The sequence below is a fragment of the Phoxinus phoxinus genome (genome assembly GCF_949152265.1).
Source record: "Phoxinus phoxinus genome assembly, chromosome: 18".
In the NCBI taxonomy this organism is placed as follows: Eukaryota; Metazoa; Chordata; class Actinopteri; order Cypriniformes; family Leuciscidae; genus Phoxinus; species Phoxinus phoxinus.
The window spans coordinates 20019972-20034820 of record NC_136893.1 but is presented as its reverse complement, the minus strand read 5'-3'; the positions used below and the strand labels follow the sequence as shown (position 1 = coordinate 20034820).

Genomic DNA, 14849 nt, shown 5'->3' with positions numbered 1-14849 from the left:
TTTGATCTAATTTTCACATAACCACCAATTATTTATTTTTCTTTTAAATTATATACAATTTTGAATTAAAAAAAAACGTTCAGGTCCAAGTATTCCACTTAATTGTATTACCCTCAGAACTGCTTTTATTCTAAAACTGGATGCAAAGAATGATTGCACTTGAGGCTCAAAACTATTTTGATCAGACTAATGTTATAGTCATAACTTGAATGACAGAAGCAGAATGCAAAGATTTGATAAAAGTGTCGTCTTTTATTGGTAAAGAGAAGACATGACAACAACACAACATAGAAACAAAATGGGACAATCGGTGATTCGGCGTAAACAATCATTGGCATTACAAAAATATGTAGTAAAGTTTCAATAGTGTTCATTGACATTCAGTCTTTTTTGGCTGTAGTCATTAAAGTGTTAAATGTGTTGTTTTAAATTAGTGTTGAAATGTGCTAGTTAAATCTCATTGCATATGTGCTCTGAGACCCTTACAATATGGCTCTTCGAACTAAATAAATATCTAACGTGTTAAGTTCAACCTGTCTTTAGATCTTTTTGTCATTGGCCCAAAAGGTTTTTCTGATGTGTTGTGGAGGTTGATCTGAAATTTGATGTTCAGAGTTTCCTCTCTTTGGTCTCTGTGCTTGAAGACACCACCTTCCCATCCACTAGCGTCTGCGTGACAGTCATCACTTTAACCTTCTTTTGCTCGTCAAGAGCATCCTGGAGCCTGCAGGAGAAAAAATGCTTGTTACCAACCACACAAAACAAATTCTCCAGAAAAACTAGCCAGAGAGTTTTAAAACAAAGCCGCATTACATGTCTACACAAATGGTGGACTTCTGTGCAAACTTTGTATGCTTCAGAAGAAAACTTACTTGAAGTCTCCACCGTCGAGAAGCCTCCTGTAGGTGGCAATTTCTGCCTCCAGCTTCATCTTGATGTTCAGCAGAGCCTCGTACTCCTGAGTCTGGTGTTGGATGTTGTTGCGCAGGTTTGTGAGCTCAGACTCCAGTTGCAGGACGACGGTGTTGAGACTCTCGATCTCCATGTTGTAACGCATTTCTATATCGCGCAGGGTGGCCTCCAGGGATCCTTTCTGGAGAATGAAGTAAAGAGAACCCAAGAGTTAGGCTTCATGAAGAACAAGTCTCGAGACAACTAAATAGGATTGAAGGATTGGAAAGTCCAGATGCAAAATGGTAGCTTCTACAATGGCTACAAGGAAAACTCACCAGGTTCCTCTGTGACTCCAGCTCGATCTCCAACGTCTGAATTTGTCTGCGAAGTTCGTTGACTTCTGTACGAGCACCTTGGAGGGCTTCTGTGTTCTGTACGACTTGTACCTCAATCTCTGTGATCTAGAGAGAGCCCGAAATTTCACATTAGCCCCAAAACAAAAGCATCGACATTTAACGGTGTTTAGCAAGACTTGGTCACAAGAAAATGATTGTCTTTTGGAATATACCTGAGATTCGTGCCAGGCCTTCAACTCCTCCTGGTTCTTCAGGGCCATCTTCTCGTACTTGGCTCTCATCTCCTCCATGAGCATAGCAATATCCTGTCCCTTAGGAGCATCAACATCCACCTGCACTCCCGACTGGGAGACCTGGTTACGAAGCTCCATTACCTCCTGTTGGGTGGAGAGACCATAAAACATGTCTTAAAGTAACGCCCATAATAAATTATGCGGTCAGCAAATGTTTCCAGATGTGCTAATGTCCAAATGTGCCAGATGTGTACTCACATTGTCATGGTTCTTCTTAAGGAAGATGAGCTCTTCCTTGAGGGACTCAATCTCGCTTTCAAGGTTCATGCGGTTCATGTTGGTGTCATCAATGAGCTTTCTCAAGCCGGTAATGTCGGCCTCTACACCTTGGCGGATGGACAGCTCAGATTCAAACCTGCAGGCACAACATAGGTCAATGGGTCACTCTTCAAAGCTAGGAAACGCTCCATGAGGTCAAAATGTTGGTTATACTTCACAATTCTGTTACTCACTTGACTCTGAAGTCATCAGCTGCCAGACGTGCATTATCAATCTGGAGCACTAGACGGGCATTACTTGTGGTGGCATCAAAGATCTACAACAAAAACAGAAATAATTTGAATCAGTCAAAAGTGTCACACCAAAGAGTCAGGAAATCCACCATTGAACAATACAATGTGTAATTATGACACATGATACCTCACCTAACTTTAACTGTTTTACAAATACGCAAATTTTAGTACATGATGTGTAAAACACATGGTCGCTGGAGCTGTGGTACCATCTTCTGCCTTGGTTTGCTTAGATAAGAGGCACTGGAGGACAAAGTCCTTTTCACAGTCGATAATCATTAATCAACTGCCATGTTGGAAAAGCGTCTGATATGTGTTTGACGATTGCAAATTAAGTTGTGTAGCGGCAAAGACAGGGGTTGAGTTGGATTTCCTGTTTTTTTTTCTAACCTGATGTACTTTGTTATGTACTTAGCATATCCTGTCATCATGGAAAAGGGTGGAGATATATTATAGTTTAACACTAGTAAGCACAACATATTTTCCAAATGCTAATGGGTGTTGGCTATGTATCTACTAACAATAGTTCTACTTAAATGTGCAGTATGTTTTAATTGAAATAAATGTTTATTTCTGTATAATATATATTAATTGTTATATATATACTGTATACTTCACTGAGTTTTAAAACCTCTAAACTGTAAAATTCCTTTCAGTGCCAAACGTCATCTATCTTTTCATCAGGTTAATCTCCTGGCTAATCCTATTTACTTTTGTGACTGTAGAAAACCTTGAGGAATAGGAATTTAATTGTTTTAATTTAATCTACAAGTCACTTTTCTGATGAATGAAAAACCAATAATTCTGATAACTCTGTCTGGTTATCAGTGACATATTAGCTATAAATTTCAGCTTCAAGAAACAGTTGGTGTGAAACTGACTCTAATCAGTATGTTATCATTAACAGTATCTGCTTTATGAACTCAAACTTCAAGAAAATGTAGAAGAGCAAAAATTACATATAGCTTTGCTCCTGGGTAGTTCAGAAAAGTCTCACAGCTGGGCGCATTTTGCACTCTCTAAACTCCCTTGACTTTTCCATTTCCCTTATGACACACACAGAGAGACGCTAAAACATCTCAGATCCCAGAGTTTCCATCCTCAGGGAATAAACAAACATCTGGATGTTAAACAGGACAAGGATTAATACAGGATGGAAATGCTTATTCACCGGAATACCGGTAAGCAGAAGTTATGACTGTCGTCCTGTTGAGGCTGAGACTCCCTCCCCCATGCCTTCCCGTGTTTTTAGTTTCACCCATAGTGTATTTTTTGGTTCTCTGCCTATCAGTGCTGGCCATCAGTAAACTCTCTTTCAGCCCTTTTAAATCAAACCAGCTTTAAATGACAAAGAAATGCCTTTGTTTTGTTAGTTTTTGGCCTGAAACCCAATAAATGTTCACTAGACTGTTAATAAACACTAAGCAGCACAATTAGTCTGTCACATTAACTTCTTTATAGAGGCCATAAATGTACTGTACCCTTCTCCCACTCATTCAAACTAACCTTCTTGCGCAGCTCGTCAACGATGGGGTGGAAACGGCTGTAGTCGTTGACATCCGGACCTCTCTTCTCCAGGGCCTCGCGGATCTTCAGCTCCAGCTTGCTGTTGGCCTGCTCCAGGGTCCTCACTTTGTCCAGGTAGGAGGCCAGACGGTCATTCAAGTTCTGCATGGCCATCTTCTCATTGCCCATGATCTCACCTGTGGACCCGGTGGCACTCACATGGATGGAGCTGGACATTGAGGGATGTCCCATTCCACTGCGGACACCGGAGTAGGACGCAGAGGAGATACGGGTGCCTTGACCTCCAGCGCCGCCATAGATGCTTGCAGCCCGGTAAGTTGGCACGTTGGTGGTACGCTTGATGGACATATGGGACATCGGCACCTGGGAGGTGGAGGAACGCACACTGTAGCTTGATCTCATACTCATGGTTGCTGGAAGTGAGTGAGCAGTTGAGTGAATGAAGGCCTGGAGAGAGGTAGAGCTCAGTAACACACAGCCAGAGGAGTGCACAGGGCATGAGGGACACACTCAGGCTTTATGAACACACAGCTCTCTAGAGTCCCGCCCCAAGCCCCTCCTACAGCCAAAAGAATGTCAGTCTGCGGCTCTGACTGGATGCCTTCAAGAAGTCTGTTATTACAAGTGGCTCCATTTTTCCTTTCTGAAATTAGAGTGAAATGTTCTTCACGTCAGGAGTCTTTTTTTAATCAAAAGTACATTCACTCCTATTTAAAAAAAATCAAATAAGGTAATATTAACATTCTTGATATGACATCTCTGATAAAGATTTACTAAACTAAAAAGAACAAGAAAACCTATTTGGTAACACTTTACAATAAGGTTCTTTACTACATGTTAACATTTAGTAAATCCTATTTAACATGAAATAACAGTAATTTAGGTTCATGTTAATTTATAAATTACACATTTATTTGTAACTTGAAGTTATATCAAAATTAACAATGAACAAACGTGAAACAATGAAAAAGATTACTTCTGAATTAACATTCACTTAGATTAATATATAGTGATTTTTTTTTATTGTTAGTTGTTGTGATACCTAAAGCATTAATGAGTGTTACCACATTCACACAACTGATATCGTTACTTTTATATTATAAATATATTATGCTGTATGAAATATTGAGTAACTCTCTTCCAGGGAAACCAAACTGGTTAGAGAGAATCATATTGAGAAATCATTATGTTTTGCAATTTGTCGTTTTGCGTGTGTGGGTGTTACACATACTGTAAAATTTAAAAAAAAAAAATCCGGAAAAAAGATGATCGTGTTTCGGCATGCCGTCTTATCTTTCTAATCTTTCTCTGTTAACCAGAAACTGCCAAAAAGGGTCAGGAGAGAATATAATAGGTTTTCAGCCTATTTTCTAGTTTTGATATCCGATCACAGAAAGGATTTTCCTGCCTGCCACGCCTGTAAAAGGATGTGTGAACAAAGGAACAATTAGTCTGGCTCCTGCGTACACACACATGTACGAACAAAGAAACAAGCTAATCACTGAAACCTATCTGGACCCCCAATAGTTTTAAACCCATTCACACAATGGATTAAACCCATACCTGTTTGAAATAAGTTTCAGAAGAGAAAGCTGATACTATCCACACATTCCCAAAGGATTTACTTTGGGTTTGCAGGTTGCCTGTTTAAAGAAAAAGAAAATAATACTGAAATTGCTTGCTTTGGAAATACACAAGAGATTTAAACTGCTCAGAAATATCTTTATGTGACTTTTAGGTGTGTTTTCAAGCAGAACAAGCTGATCTTTTGTATGTTGAAAGGCATTTTCCCATAAATTCAACTTCCCTCCTCAAACGGCCCTTAAAATGTCCCAAGCGAGTATGAATAAAGCAATGCTAGTTTGTGTTTGGCTGTGAATGTGTTGTGTGGCGATCCTCCCTTATCCATTGTTTCGGAATGTGTTTGTTTGAGGCTGGAAGGGCACATGAGGAATTTGATGTGAAAGAATGCAGATCTATGTTGTGGGGCTCTTTTCACATCCACAGGCTCTCAGTTTGCTCTTGTTTATTTACTGATAGAGGAAATGTGTATTTGAGGCTATAAACTCAGGAATAAATTAAGCTTATAAATTAATAAGTTATTATTTCACAATCAGACTAGTCTTGTTCTTATAAATCCATGTTTTGTTTTTCTTGTGGCTGAATATTTTGGTCACACCTTACAGTTAATGCATTAACTAACAATAAGGGATACATTTGTTACAGTATTTATTCATCTTTGTTAAAGTTATTTAATAAAAAAACAACTCTTCATTGTTAATTCATGTTAGCTTAGGTCCATTAATTAAATAAACTTTTGCTTTTAAAATTCTATTAGTAAATGTAGATATTAACATTAAATAAATAAGATTAATAAATGCGTTAGATGTATTATTCATTGTTAGTTCATGTTAACTAATGTAGTTAACTAATGTTAACTATTGTAAACTTAAATTAATTAAAATAATTTTATATTGCATTGTTTCCCTCTTTCTTATTCAGGGTGTGTGTGTGTGTGATCATTCTTAAATCCTTTAATCATTTTTCCTAAACCTAATGTAATCAGTGTTATGGGTTGCCAGATCCGCATCACTCCACCCTTGGGAGGACTGAGAGATTATTACAGCTAAGTTATGATGGAGACATGACAAAACAAGCGGGTGGTCCAGTCATAACTCATCTGACTTACAGTATTTGAGGAGTGTCCTCACAAAGAAAAAAGAAAAACAAACATGCATACCTCAGTTCATAAATCTATATGCTATACTATGTTTTTGAAAGACTGTTTTTCCTTCATAATTCTTCAAAAGAAAATATTGTCATTCACATAGAGGATAAGTTATCTGATTGTGCATCACAACTGTCATGGGAATCATGAGGAAAAACAGTTTAAACAGGCCACGTTATGTAATCTACAGATGGGTAGGAAGGGAGGAGGGGGTCACCTGAGCACTGATAAAAGTGAGTCATTTTACTATCAGGTGAAAGTAGTGCCATATATGGGCACATTTGAAATGTGCTCAGGCAGGGTGTTTACATGTGTTGACACAGAACCCATGATTAAATACAGGGGTTAATATTCATTTACTTAACTCAACACAGCAAACTTAATTTAAATAAAAACTGACCTTTAAAGTCTTTTTGTGATGTGCCGCATTGTATGTCGTGCTAAATTTAGTGCAATAAGGTGCCTTTTAAACATTGTGCAGGTCACGGATCCGGTTGCATAATTGGTTTATGGTCACTTTCAGATATAGTCTGTCGATCATCATCTGAATGATCCACCAGAGAGTTTGTTTAAATTAACTGACTTTCACTCGTAGTGGCGTTTTAAATGAAAGATCTCACAACACATATATAACTCTATACCGGTGTGTGTATATATATATATATATATATATATATATATACCGTATACAGTTATATATGTGTATAAATATTACAACTGTTTTTAATATTGATAATAAGAAGAAATGTTTCTTGAGCATCAAATCAGCATATTAGAATTATTTCTGAAGGATCATGTGACACTGAAGACTGGAGTAATGATTCTGAAAATTCAGCTTTACCAACACAGGAATAAAATAAAAAAAGGTTGTTGAAATTGTAATATGTTTTATATATTAGAAATAAATGTATTAATATTTTACATTAAACTTTTCGTTTTTAAAAAAATGCTGGTGGGAGTGTCATGCAAGGATTGGATAAACGTGTATAAACTAATTAATCAGTCATTTGTGGTCCAGATGTTCAAAATGAGTTGCTTAAATAAGGTGTTGTGCAGTTGTTAAACGTTTTGGTGAGATGTTTTCTCAGCAGCAGCATGCAAATTATGTGAAGAAGACATTGCAGTGGTTAGATGAAAGAAAATCGGGTTTCTTGTTATCCAGAGCAAAGGAGTTGCATGCTCAGCAAAGAGTGTTTGGTTTGATGACATCATGGTGGTTTAGACTAGGTTCATAAGTCATGCAGTGGTCAGAGACCGTTCAATCCTCTGCATCTGAATGTAATACACTGGGCTCAATACCGGCTTTCAGGCTTTTCTGATGCAGTGCATATCAAAACTCCAGCCATATAACCATTGATGAGCAATATGTGCTATCATCCTGGCTGGTAGTTTGAAAAAACAAGATCGTTCAAATTTAGGATCTGATTAAAAGGGTATAGCACTAATTGTCTGTGTTTTTTTGTTTTGTTTTCCCAGTACCTTATCAGCACAAAAAAAAAAAAAAAAAAAAAAAACAGTGTGTAATATTGACACAGTCATAAATCGTCACACAGTGAGTCAGGGTTGAATCCGGTAAGTGTGACACAACCAGTCAATAAAAACGATTTTATTTATCTTTTAAACCCGTTTTGTCTACATTGCCTGTCAGTTATCAATCAAACTTCCCTCTACACTACACAAAATACTATGGTTGATAGAACTTTACCATAAAAAATATGGTAGCAACATATTTTGCAGTTTTACAGATGAAACTTAAATTTACAGGGGAAAAATTTGACCTGAAAAAATTATAATATACCAGATTATAAAATCTGTTTAGATCTTTTACAGTTTTTAATCGTATATACAGTTGTAAGGGTATAACGTATTTCACAGTAAATATATTATAGTAGTATAGATTAGTATTTAGTAGGCTAACTTACTGTTAACCAATTAACATAGGATTTTTTACCATTAAAATTGCAATAATCTTTACAGCGTAGGAATCTAATTGCAGTACCATTGGTTTTTGTCAACCTGAAGCATGTTTCATCTGAAATTGTTTCTCACGCCAAACTACGATTGTGACAAGCTGTTTGGCGTCACTAGAGTTGGACACCTGATCTGGTTTTATTTCGTACACTTTCAGGCGTGGACAAAAACCACAAGATCGAGATGTACGGAATGCCAGATGTGAGGACACCTGATGAAACACACGGCAGGTGTCTGACACATTCCTCAGATCTGAGGCAGCACAGCAGGACAGACACAAGTTAGTCAGAGTTGGGGGACCCAGACAGATAAAGACTGGGTGTGGGCAGTTACTGGATGTCTGATAGTGTGACTAAGATGCTTTTATTCATGCACAGCACATTTCACTGACTCTTTGTCCGATTTCTCTGTTGGATAAAGTTTAGGAGGAGAGTGAGGGGAAATGGTGTGTGTGTGTGTGTGTGTGTGTGTGTGTGTGTGTGTGTGTGTGTGTGTGTGTGTGTGTGTGTGTGTGTGTGTGTGTGTGTGTGTGTGTGTGTGTGTGTGTGTGTGTGTGTGTGTGTGTGTGTGTGTGTGTGTGTGTGTGTGTGTGTGTGTGTGTGTGTGTGTGTGTGTGTGTGTGTGTGTGTGTGTGTGTGTGTGTGTGTGTGTGTGTGCGTGTTTGTGTGGCTCAATCATCCCTTGTCTGATGTAAAATCCTCTCGCACTTTGAGCATATTAGATAACATGCAAATATTCACAGAGACCTGCACATACACATATGAGAAGAACTTGTTTATCTGATATCAATCACAACACATGTATAACTGGATATATATACATATACTGGATATATACAGGTGAAACTCGAAAAATTGTGCAAAAGTTAATTTATTTCAGTAACTTAACTTAAAAGGTGAAACTAATATAGCACACATTGTACACATATAATCTGTATGTAAATATAGTTTAGTTATGTGAGTGTGTGTACAAACCATTAGAATTATTAAAATTTTTTAAAAATCATTCATTCATTCATTAACTCTTCCCCACCAGCGCTTTTTTTAAAAGTTGCTAGCCACCACCAGCGTTTTTGAACAAAATGTTCATGGCACCCAGATTTCTTTTTTGGTGTATGAATATCGGAATATGCAATATAGCAAAAGAAAGAACAGAGCCTCTGAGAAAATAACTTTTTTGTCAAAGACTACATCCAGATCGCATTCAGAACGATGGTCAAAACACAGATGGAGTAGATCGAGTCCATCAACACCCCTAAAGGTGCGTGCACACTACAAGCGACTTTGTCGCTGCAGGTCGCCAGTGGCTGGCGGTTAGGTCGCTAGTGGGCGTTCCCGCTACTGGTTGCCTAGTAATGTTTGTGAGTGACATTCACGGATGTTTCTCCATGTTGTAGACAACAAATCAGTTTTCTTGCCACTACAAACAAACATTTTGGAAGGAAAATTCTAAATATAAATGGAATCAGTACATAACATGCATAATATTAAAGATGAACGAGAAACTGTGAGTGCTTTTTGCCATCGCGGCTATTTAATCGCAACAAACGGGCATTTACCGGTCTATATGGGTTCACGAAACCAATCCGGCTCTGAGTCAGTACTGTGAATACCACTGTATGCACACGGAGATATATCACAACTTATAGGACAGTTTCTGACGGCTAAAATTAGCTTCTCATTCATCTTGCCTCTGTCAGAGAGTGACGGATGATCACGCGCGCTCCACTGACTTCACTCCTATTGGTTGTCGCTCCCGAAAGTCGCTCTTCGTTTGCATAAAGTTAAACACATCTCAACTTTGTCGCGTCGCCAGACACGCCCCATCAGGTCGCCAACGGCCACGATCGCGCGTGTCGCCGGAAAACGCTCGCTCCCCATTGAAATGAATGGTAACGTGTCGCTTTGTCGCTTGTAGTGTGCACGCACCGTCCTATACCTCGACCTGGGTCGACATTTCATTCTGTAACATTAGGCAGTTTTGATGCTGTTTAATGTTGATGATTGCGTTATTTTACATATGATTTACATATGATATTGCTTGTTTCTGCATCTTCTTCACCTGTGTTTTGATCAGTAGTCTTTCAGAAGATGTGTAATAGCGCCCCCTACCGTATAACAGTGAAAACAGCCGGAAAATTCTGTCAATGGCTGGGAAAGGGTTAAACTCCGGGCATGTAACTGCATGCATTTAACCTCCCCGCGAAATTTTGCAGATTAAATTGTCAATAGTGATGTATGAAGCACAACTCGTACTGAAGTAACATTCAAACCAAGCCGCTTTTTGTTCAACCCCAGTTGCTAAATCTGCATGGGAAAACTTTCGTCCTCACATTAAAATGACTGGATTTTGCTGTGAAAATGTATCAAACAACGGTTGATGTTGGTGAGCATGATTTCACCAAGTACGACATGTACCGGGATCAACATCTTCGTTGATCCTGGCTGGAACAACATTCCAATCAACCAATCAGATTTTAGGGACAAGTTTACACTTTATGTCAAGTTTAGACTTACAACTAGGGTTAGATGCTTCTACATCAGTGTTGACGGTTGACGATAGCCATTGACTTCCATAGTAGGAAAACAAAATACCATGGAAGTCATTGGATACCGTGAACTGTCTGGTTATCAACATTCTTCAAAATATATTTTGTGTTCAAAAGAAGAAAGATATACTCGTACAGGTCTGGAACACCATGAGGGTAAGTAAATGATGAAAAGATATACATTTTTTGTTCATGTGTCTGCATGTGTTAGTTAGTTTGTTGATATACAGTTGCTAGGGTGTTTGTTTACTGCCCAAAGGTTGGATTGCAAATATTGGATTTGTGATATTCCAGTCCATATGCTTCAGGTCCCTCCTTAAGGGTCTGAAGGATTTTTTCACCAGTTTTATCATCCACCAAGTGGAAATCATACATCCGCATGATTTGAGGGATCACTCGTGTCTGTAGAACAAATGGCGTACGACACTTTGCATGCAGAAGTTTAATACTGTTCAGGGTTTGTTCAAAGCACAAATTCAGGCATGGAAAATCACACAGCAATTAGTGTGAAGAATTCCCCCTCTTACGTAAAACATGCTCCAAGAATACATTCCCAAGGCAGCAGGAAACAACTTTCCCCTTCATACGCCTTTTTTTTTTTTTACCACGCCACCCCATCTGCTCTTGGCGGGTTCTCGTGATTTTACACACCAGATTTCACAACTGTGTCGGCCCTACAGCTGCACGTCTTCTGGAACAGCAGTGCCGAGGCGCCGGCTCATTTACGATGTCCAGCGTACTGAGACCGAGCTCGTATAATGGGCCGGGCAGATGAGGGGCGGAGCGGTACAATGGAAAGACTCGCTGAATGAAAAGAACCACTGTGTGCCTCTCGAGGGACCACAGCAGCTTACTCACACTCAGTAGCTCTTAGATTAGGGAAGACGGGAAGGCTATGTGTGTGTGTAGCAATGGAAAGAAGTGTTATAGAATATTTTCAGCCCTTGTGTTGAATGATGAATTATCATCACACTATGAAGGACGTTTCGTACGTGTCTGTGACATTTAGGCGGACAGTGGCATCTTCACCATGTCTGGATTCTTCCCTCTGCTTAAGGTCATAAAAATCTTGTCAGATGATTCAGTGTTGCATTCATCTGGCCGGGACTCCACAGTCTTATTACCCAGCATTCTTTGAGAGTGCACTGCATATAATGATGTTTCACAGCAGGGCAAGGGAACATGGCCGAGGCCTCCTTACTCGTTTTGCTGGAATGATTTATCGTTCGGTTCCAGACAGACAACAGACACACATTGTAGTGCTCTCGCCGCATCTGAAAAGTTCCTGCGAAGCTTTATCTAGATTTTTTACGGCGCCACAGTTCTGTTATGTTCTGGTTGGTTGCCAGGGAATTGATGTGTGGTCGCTACGATATTCTAAGGGTTTTTTAGCACGCTGCAATGCGGTTACTATGGTGTTGTTTACTAGCAAAAGTGTCTGACATTCTTCTAGATATAGTGTATCTACACTATAGGAGGAGAGGGGGGGGGGGGGGGGTCAATTTAGGGTGAGGTTTGTTTTTATAATTATTATGTTTAATTATTATAATATGAATAATATTATATTCAATCATAATAAATATTAATAATTAGGATTAAAGGTCTCTTAAGTTGGGTAGAAAAAGTAGACGAAGAAATTAAAAAAGTAGTCCAAATGTGATATTTTTTAAAATATTTTGAATTAGCTTTTATCTGCATATTTTCAGTTTTCATTTTAGTAATTTTTCTCATGGGCTTTTTGTCATGTTTATTAGGTTTTTTTATAAAAAAATTCTATTCATTTATTTGTATTTATTTCTATTTTAATTTCAGTAAACTTAAACTTATTTTATTTCAGCTTTTCATCTGTTTTATTTTATTTCAGTTAATGAAATGCTTCTTTTTTTTTTTGGTCTCACAATAGTCCTTTTATATTGTGTCTTTTTGAGAAACATCAAAACAACGCCCAGCCTCAAAAGCTCTCTGGGAAAGAACATGGGGAGCGTTTGAAATCCTCCATTCTGGAAGACTTGGCTTTAATCCGGCAACCCTGCTGTCCTGACCTCTCTCCTCTCCCTCCATTGCTCATGGTGCTTACTTCAGTCAGAGAAATACCTCATATGTTTGTGGAGAGTGGCACCGCAGTATGAAAGTGGATGGACAGTGTGAAGGCCATGTATCAGGAGTGTACGTCTCAGGTATTAGTTGTCAGGAATGAGCTGAAAACGGCACAGAGCACTATGGGTCAGTTTGTGTGGCTGGGGATGTAGTATTATGCTCTACAGCAGGGTTCCTCAAACTCGGTCTTGGTGGGCCACTGTCCTGCACAGTTTAGCTCCAACCCTTATCAAACACACCTAGCTGTGAGTTTCTAGTGATCCTGAAGACATTGTTCAGGTGTGTTTGATCTTGGGGCTAAACTCTGCAGGACAGAGGCCCTCCAGGACTGAGTTTGAGGAACCCTGCTCTACCGGCTATGCTAGTTGTATTGTATTTCTTCATTCATTCTCAATCATTGTTTTATTATTCAAGCCAAAGGCCAAGGTTTCATTCTGCCCCTGATTCTGTGTCCCTGTGTCTTTGCGTAAGTGCGGGTGTTGACTTTTCCAGAAATACAGGAAGATGGGGGTAACCTCTGAAATTGGGTTCCTGTTCATGTTTTTGTCTTGTTCTACAGGAAGTTCCACCTCAGCAGAAGACAATCCAGACTGAGACTTGGGGGCTCTGGGGTTAGTGATAGGGATGGGCGATGCCATTTCTTTTCCTTTTGACCGGATACAAAGATCTTTCAATACCAATACTGCAGATATCGATACCTCTATTAAAAGGAAAGCATTTGTGATTCTGAGGATAAAATGAATAACCAATTATAGCATTTAAAAATTGCTATCAATAGGCCTATATTGGTTAGACTCTTTATTTTGATGGCCCACATTTGGACATTCTCTAACTATATGTAACTTTGCAACTACATGTCTACTAACTCTCATTAGAGATTAGTAGACTGTTAGGTTAGGGTTAGGTGTTTGGGATCGGATCTGTAAGTTGACATGTAGTTGCAAAGTTACTTATAGTCAGTAGAATGTCTAAAGTGGACCATCGAAATAAAATGTTACCTCTATATTTAATATTTGATATAGAAATTGAATTGTCTTGTTAATAAATATTTTATTTTATCTATATTTTTCTATATTAAACTTATATAATATTCAGCCTATACATATGCTTGTTATTTAGTGTAGTGAAATACTTCAGTATTAGACGGCTTATTCTGTTTGAATGACCACTCTCTGTTTGGCTATTGCAGTTTTTATATTTATACTCGTGTTCATTTGTTGGGAAAAGTTACTTAAGTATGCGTACAATATTGTGTTACTCAAAAAATGTAAGTAATTTCTTCATTATAGTGACTTAGTTATTTCTTATAGAAAGTAATGTGTTGCATTACTTTTTGTCACCTGGGCTGGGCTTGTTTTTTTTTTGTTTTTTTTTATAACAACAAAAATTTATATTTTTGCGTAGCTCAAACAAAACTCAGCTGTGCTGCCATTCTGGATTGCCATTCTGAAACCCTCTAATTACAAATGTGATGTTTAACTAAAGTCATTTTTGCGTATTGGTATTGCTTACTACTACTACCACTAATAACAATAATAAACTTAGGCTTGGTATTTGTATATGCGGATCAGTCCACCCCAAGTTTAATTGAAATACATTACAATGCATAAAGACAGTTTTGAAAAGTAGACCTCTTCTTCTTAGCATTAGTTTTGGAGCACATGGCTGTATTTCCCATGTACTAAACCTTTTTTTCCATTCATCAAAGTGGTTTCACAGAGGAGATCCTCTGGAATTTGACCTAATGACACACTGCAAAGACCAGTCAGTTGTGTGTGAGTCAACACCCTGATGTGTGAGTTGTAAACACTACGTTGGCATGAAACTGCTAGATGAACAGAAATCTCCACTGTTACTGATTAAACTGAATAGATGAGACTAGACACTGACTGAAAGCCACAAAGCTCCAAATGTGGTTCATGT

General features: G+C 38.5%; 1 protein-coding gene and 1 long non-coding RNA gene across 3 annotated transcripts in view; one reads left to right on the top strand and one right to left on the bottom strand.

Moving 5' to 3' along the window:
• LOC306985526 overlaps nucleotides 1-3555 on the top strand; it is a 31816-nt gene extending 28261 nt beyond the window's left edge. For both annotated transcript variants that reach the window (XR_013794817.1, XR_013794818.1), the window contains one exon: nucleotides 3118-3555. This is a non-coding gene — a long non-coding RNA (uncharacterized lncRNA). The remainder of the gene's footprint in view (nucleotides 1-3117) is intronic.
• On the bottom strand, nucleotides 233-4089 carry krt18a.1 (keratin 18a, tandem duplicate 1). Its single transcript, XM_079587874.1, has 7 exons — nucleotides 3562-4089; nucleotides 1996-2078; nucleotides 1742-1898; nucleotides 1463-1627; nucleotides 1230-1355; nucleotides 873-1093; nucleotides 233-724 (listed from the first exon to the last, which is right to left on the bottom strand). The coding sequence occupies exons 1-7, from the start codon at nucleotides 3988-3990 to the stop codon at nucleotides 610-612; spliced, it is 1296 nt and encodes a 431-aa protein (XP_079444000.1). The 5' UTR covers nucleotides 3991-4089; the 3' UTR covers nucleotides 233-609.
• Between the last annotated feature and the right edge of the window lie 10760 nt (nucleotides 4090-14849).

Coding starts and splice junctions, on each gene's coding strand:
- krt18a.1 (XM_079587874.1), bottom strand. CDS start 3,990: ATGAGTATGAGATCAAGCTACAGTGTGCGTTCCTCCACCTCCCAGGTG. Junction 1,628..1,741: donor TTAAGAAGAACCATGACAAT/GTGAGTACACAT, acceptor TCCACCCAACAG/GAGGTAATGGAGCTTCGTAA. Junction 1,356..1,462: donor AGGCCTGGCACGAATCTCAG/GTATATTCCAAA, acceptor GGCTCTCTCTAG/ATCACAGAGATTGAGGTACA.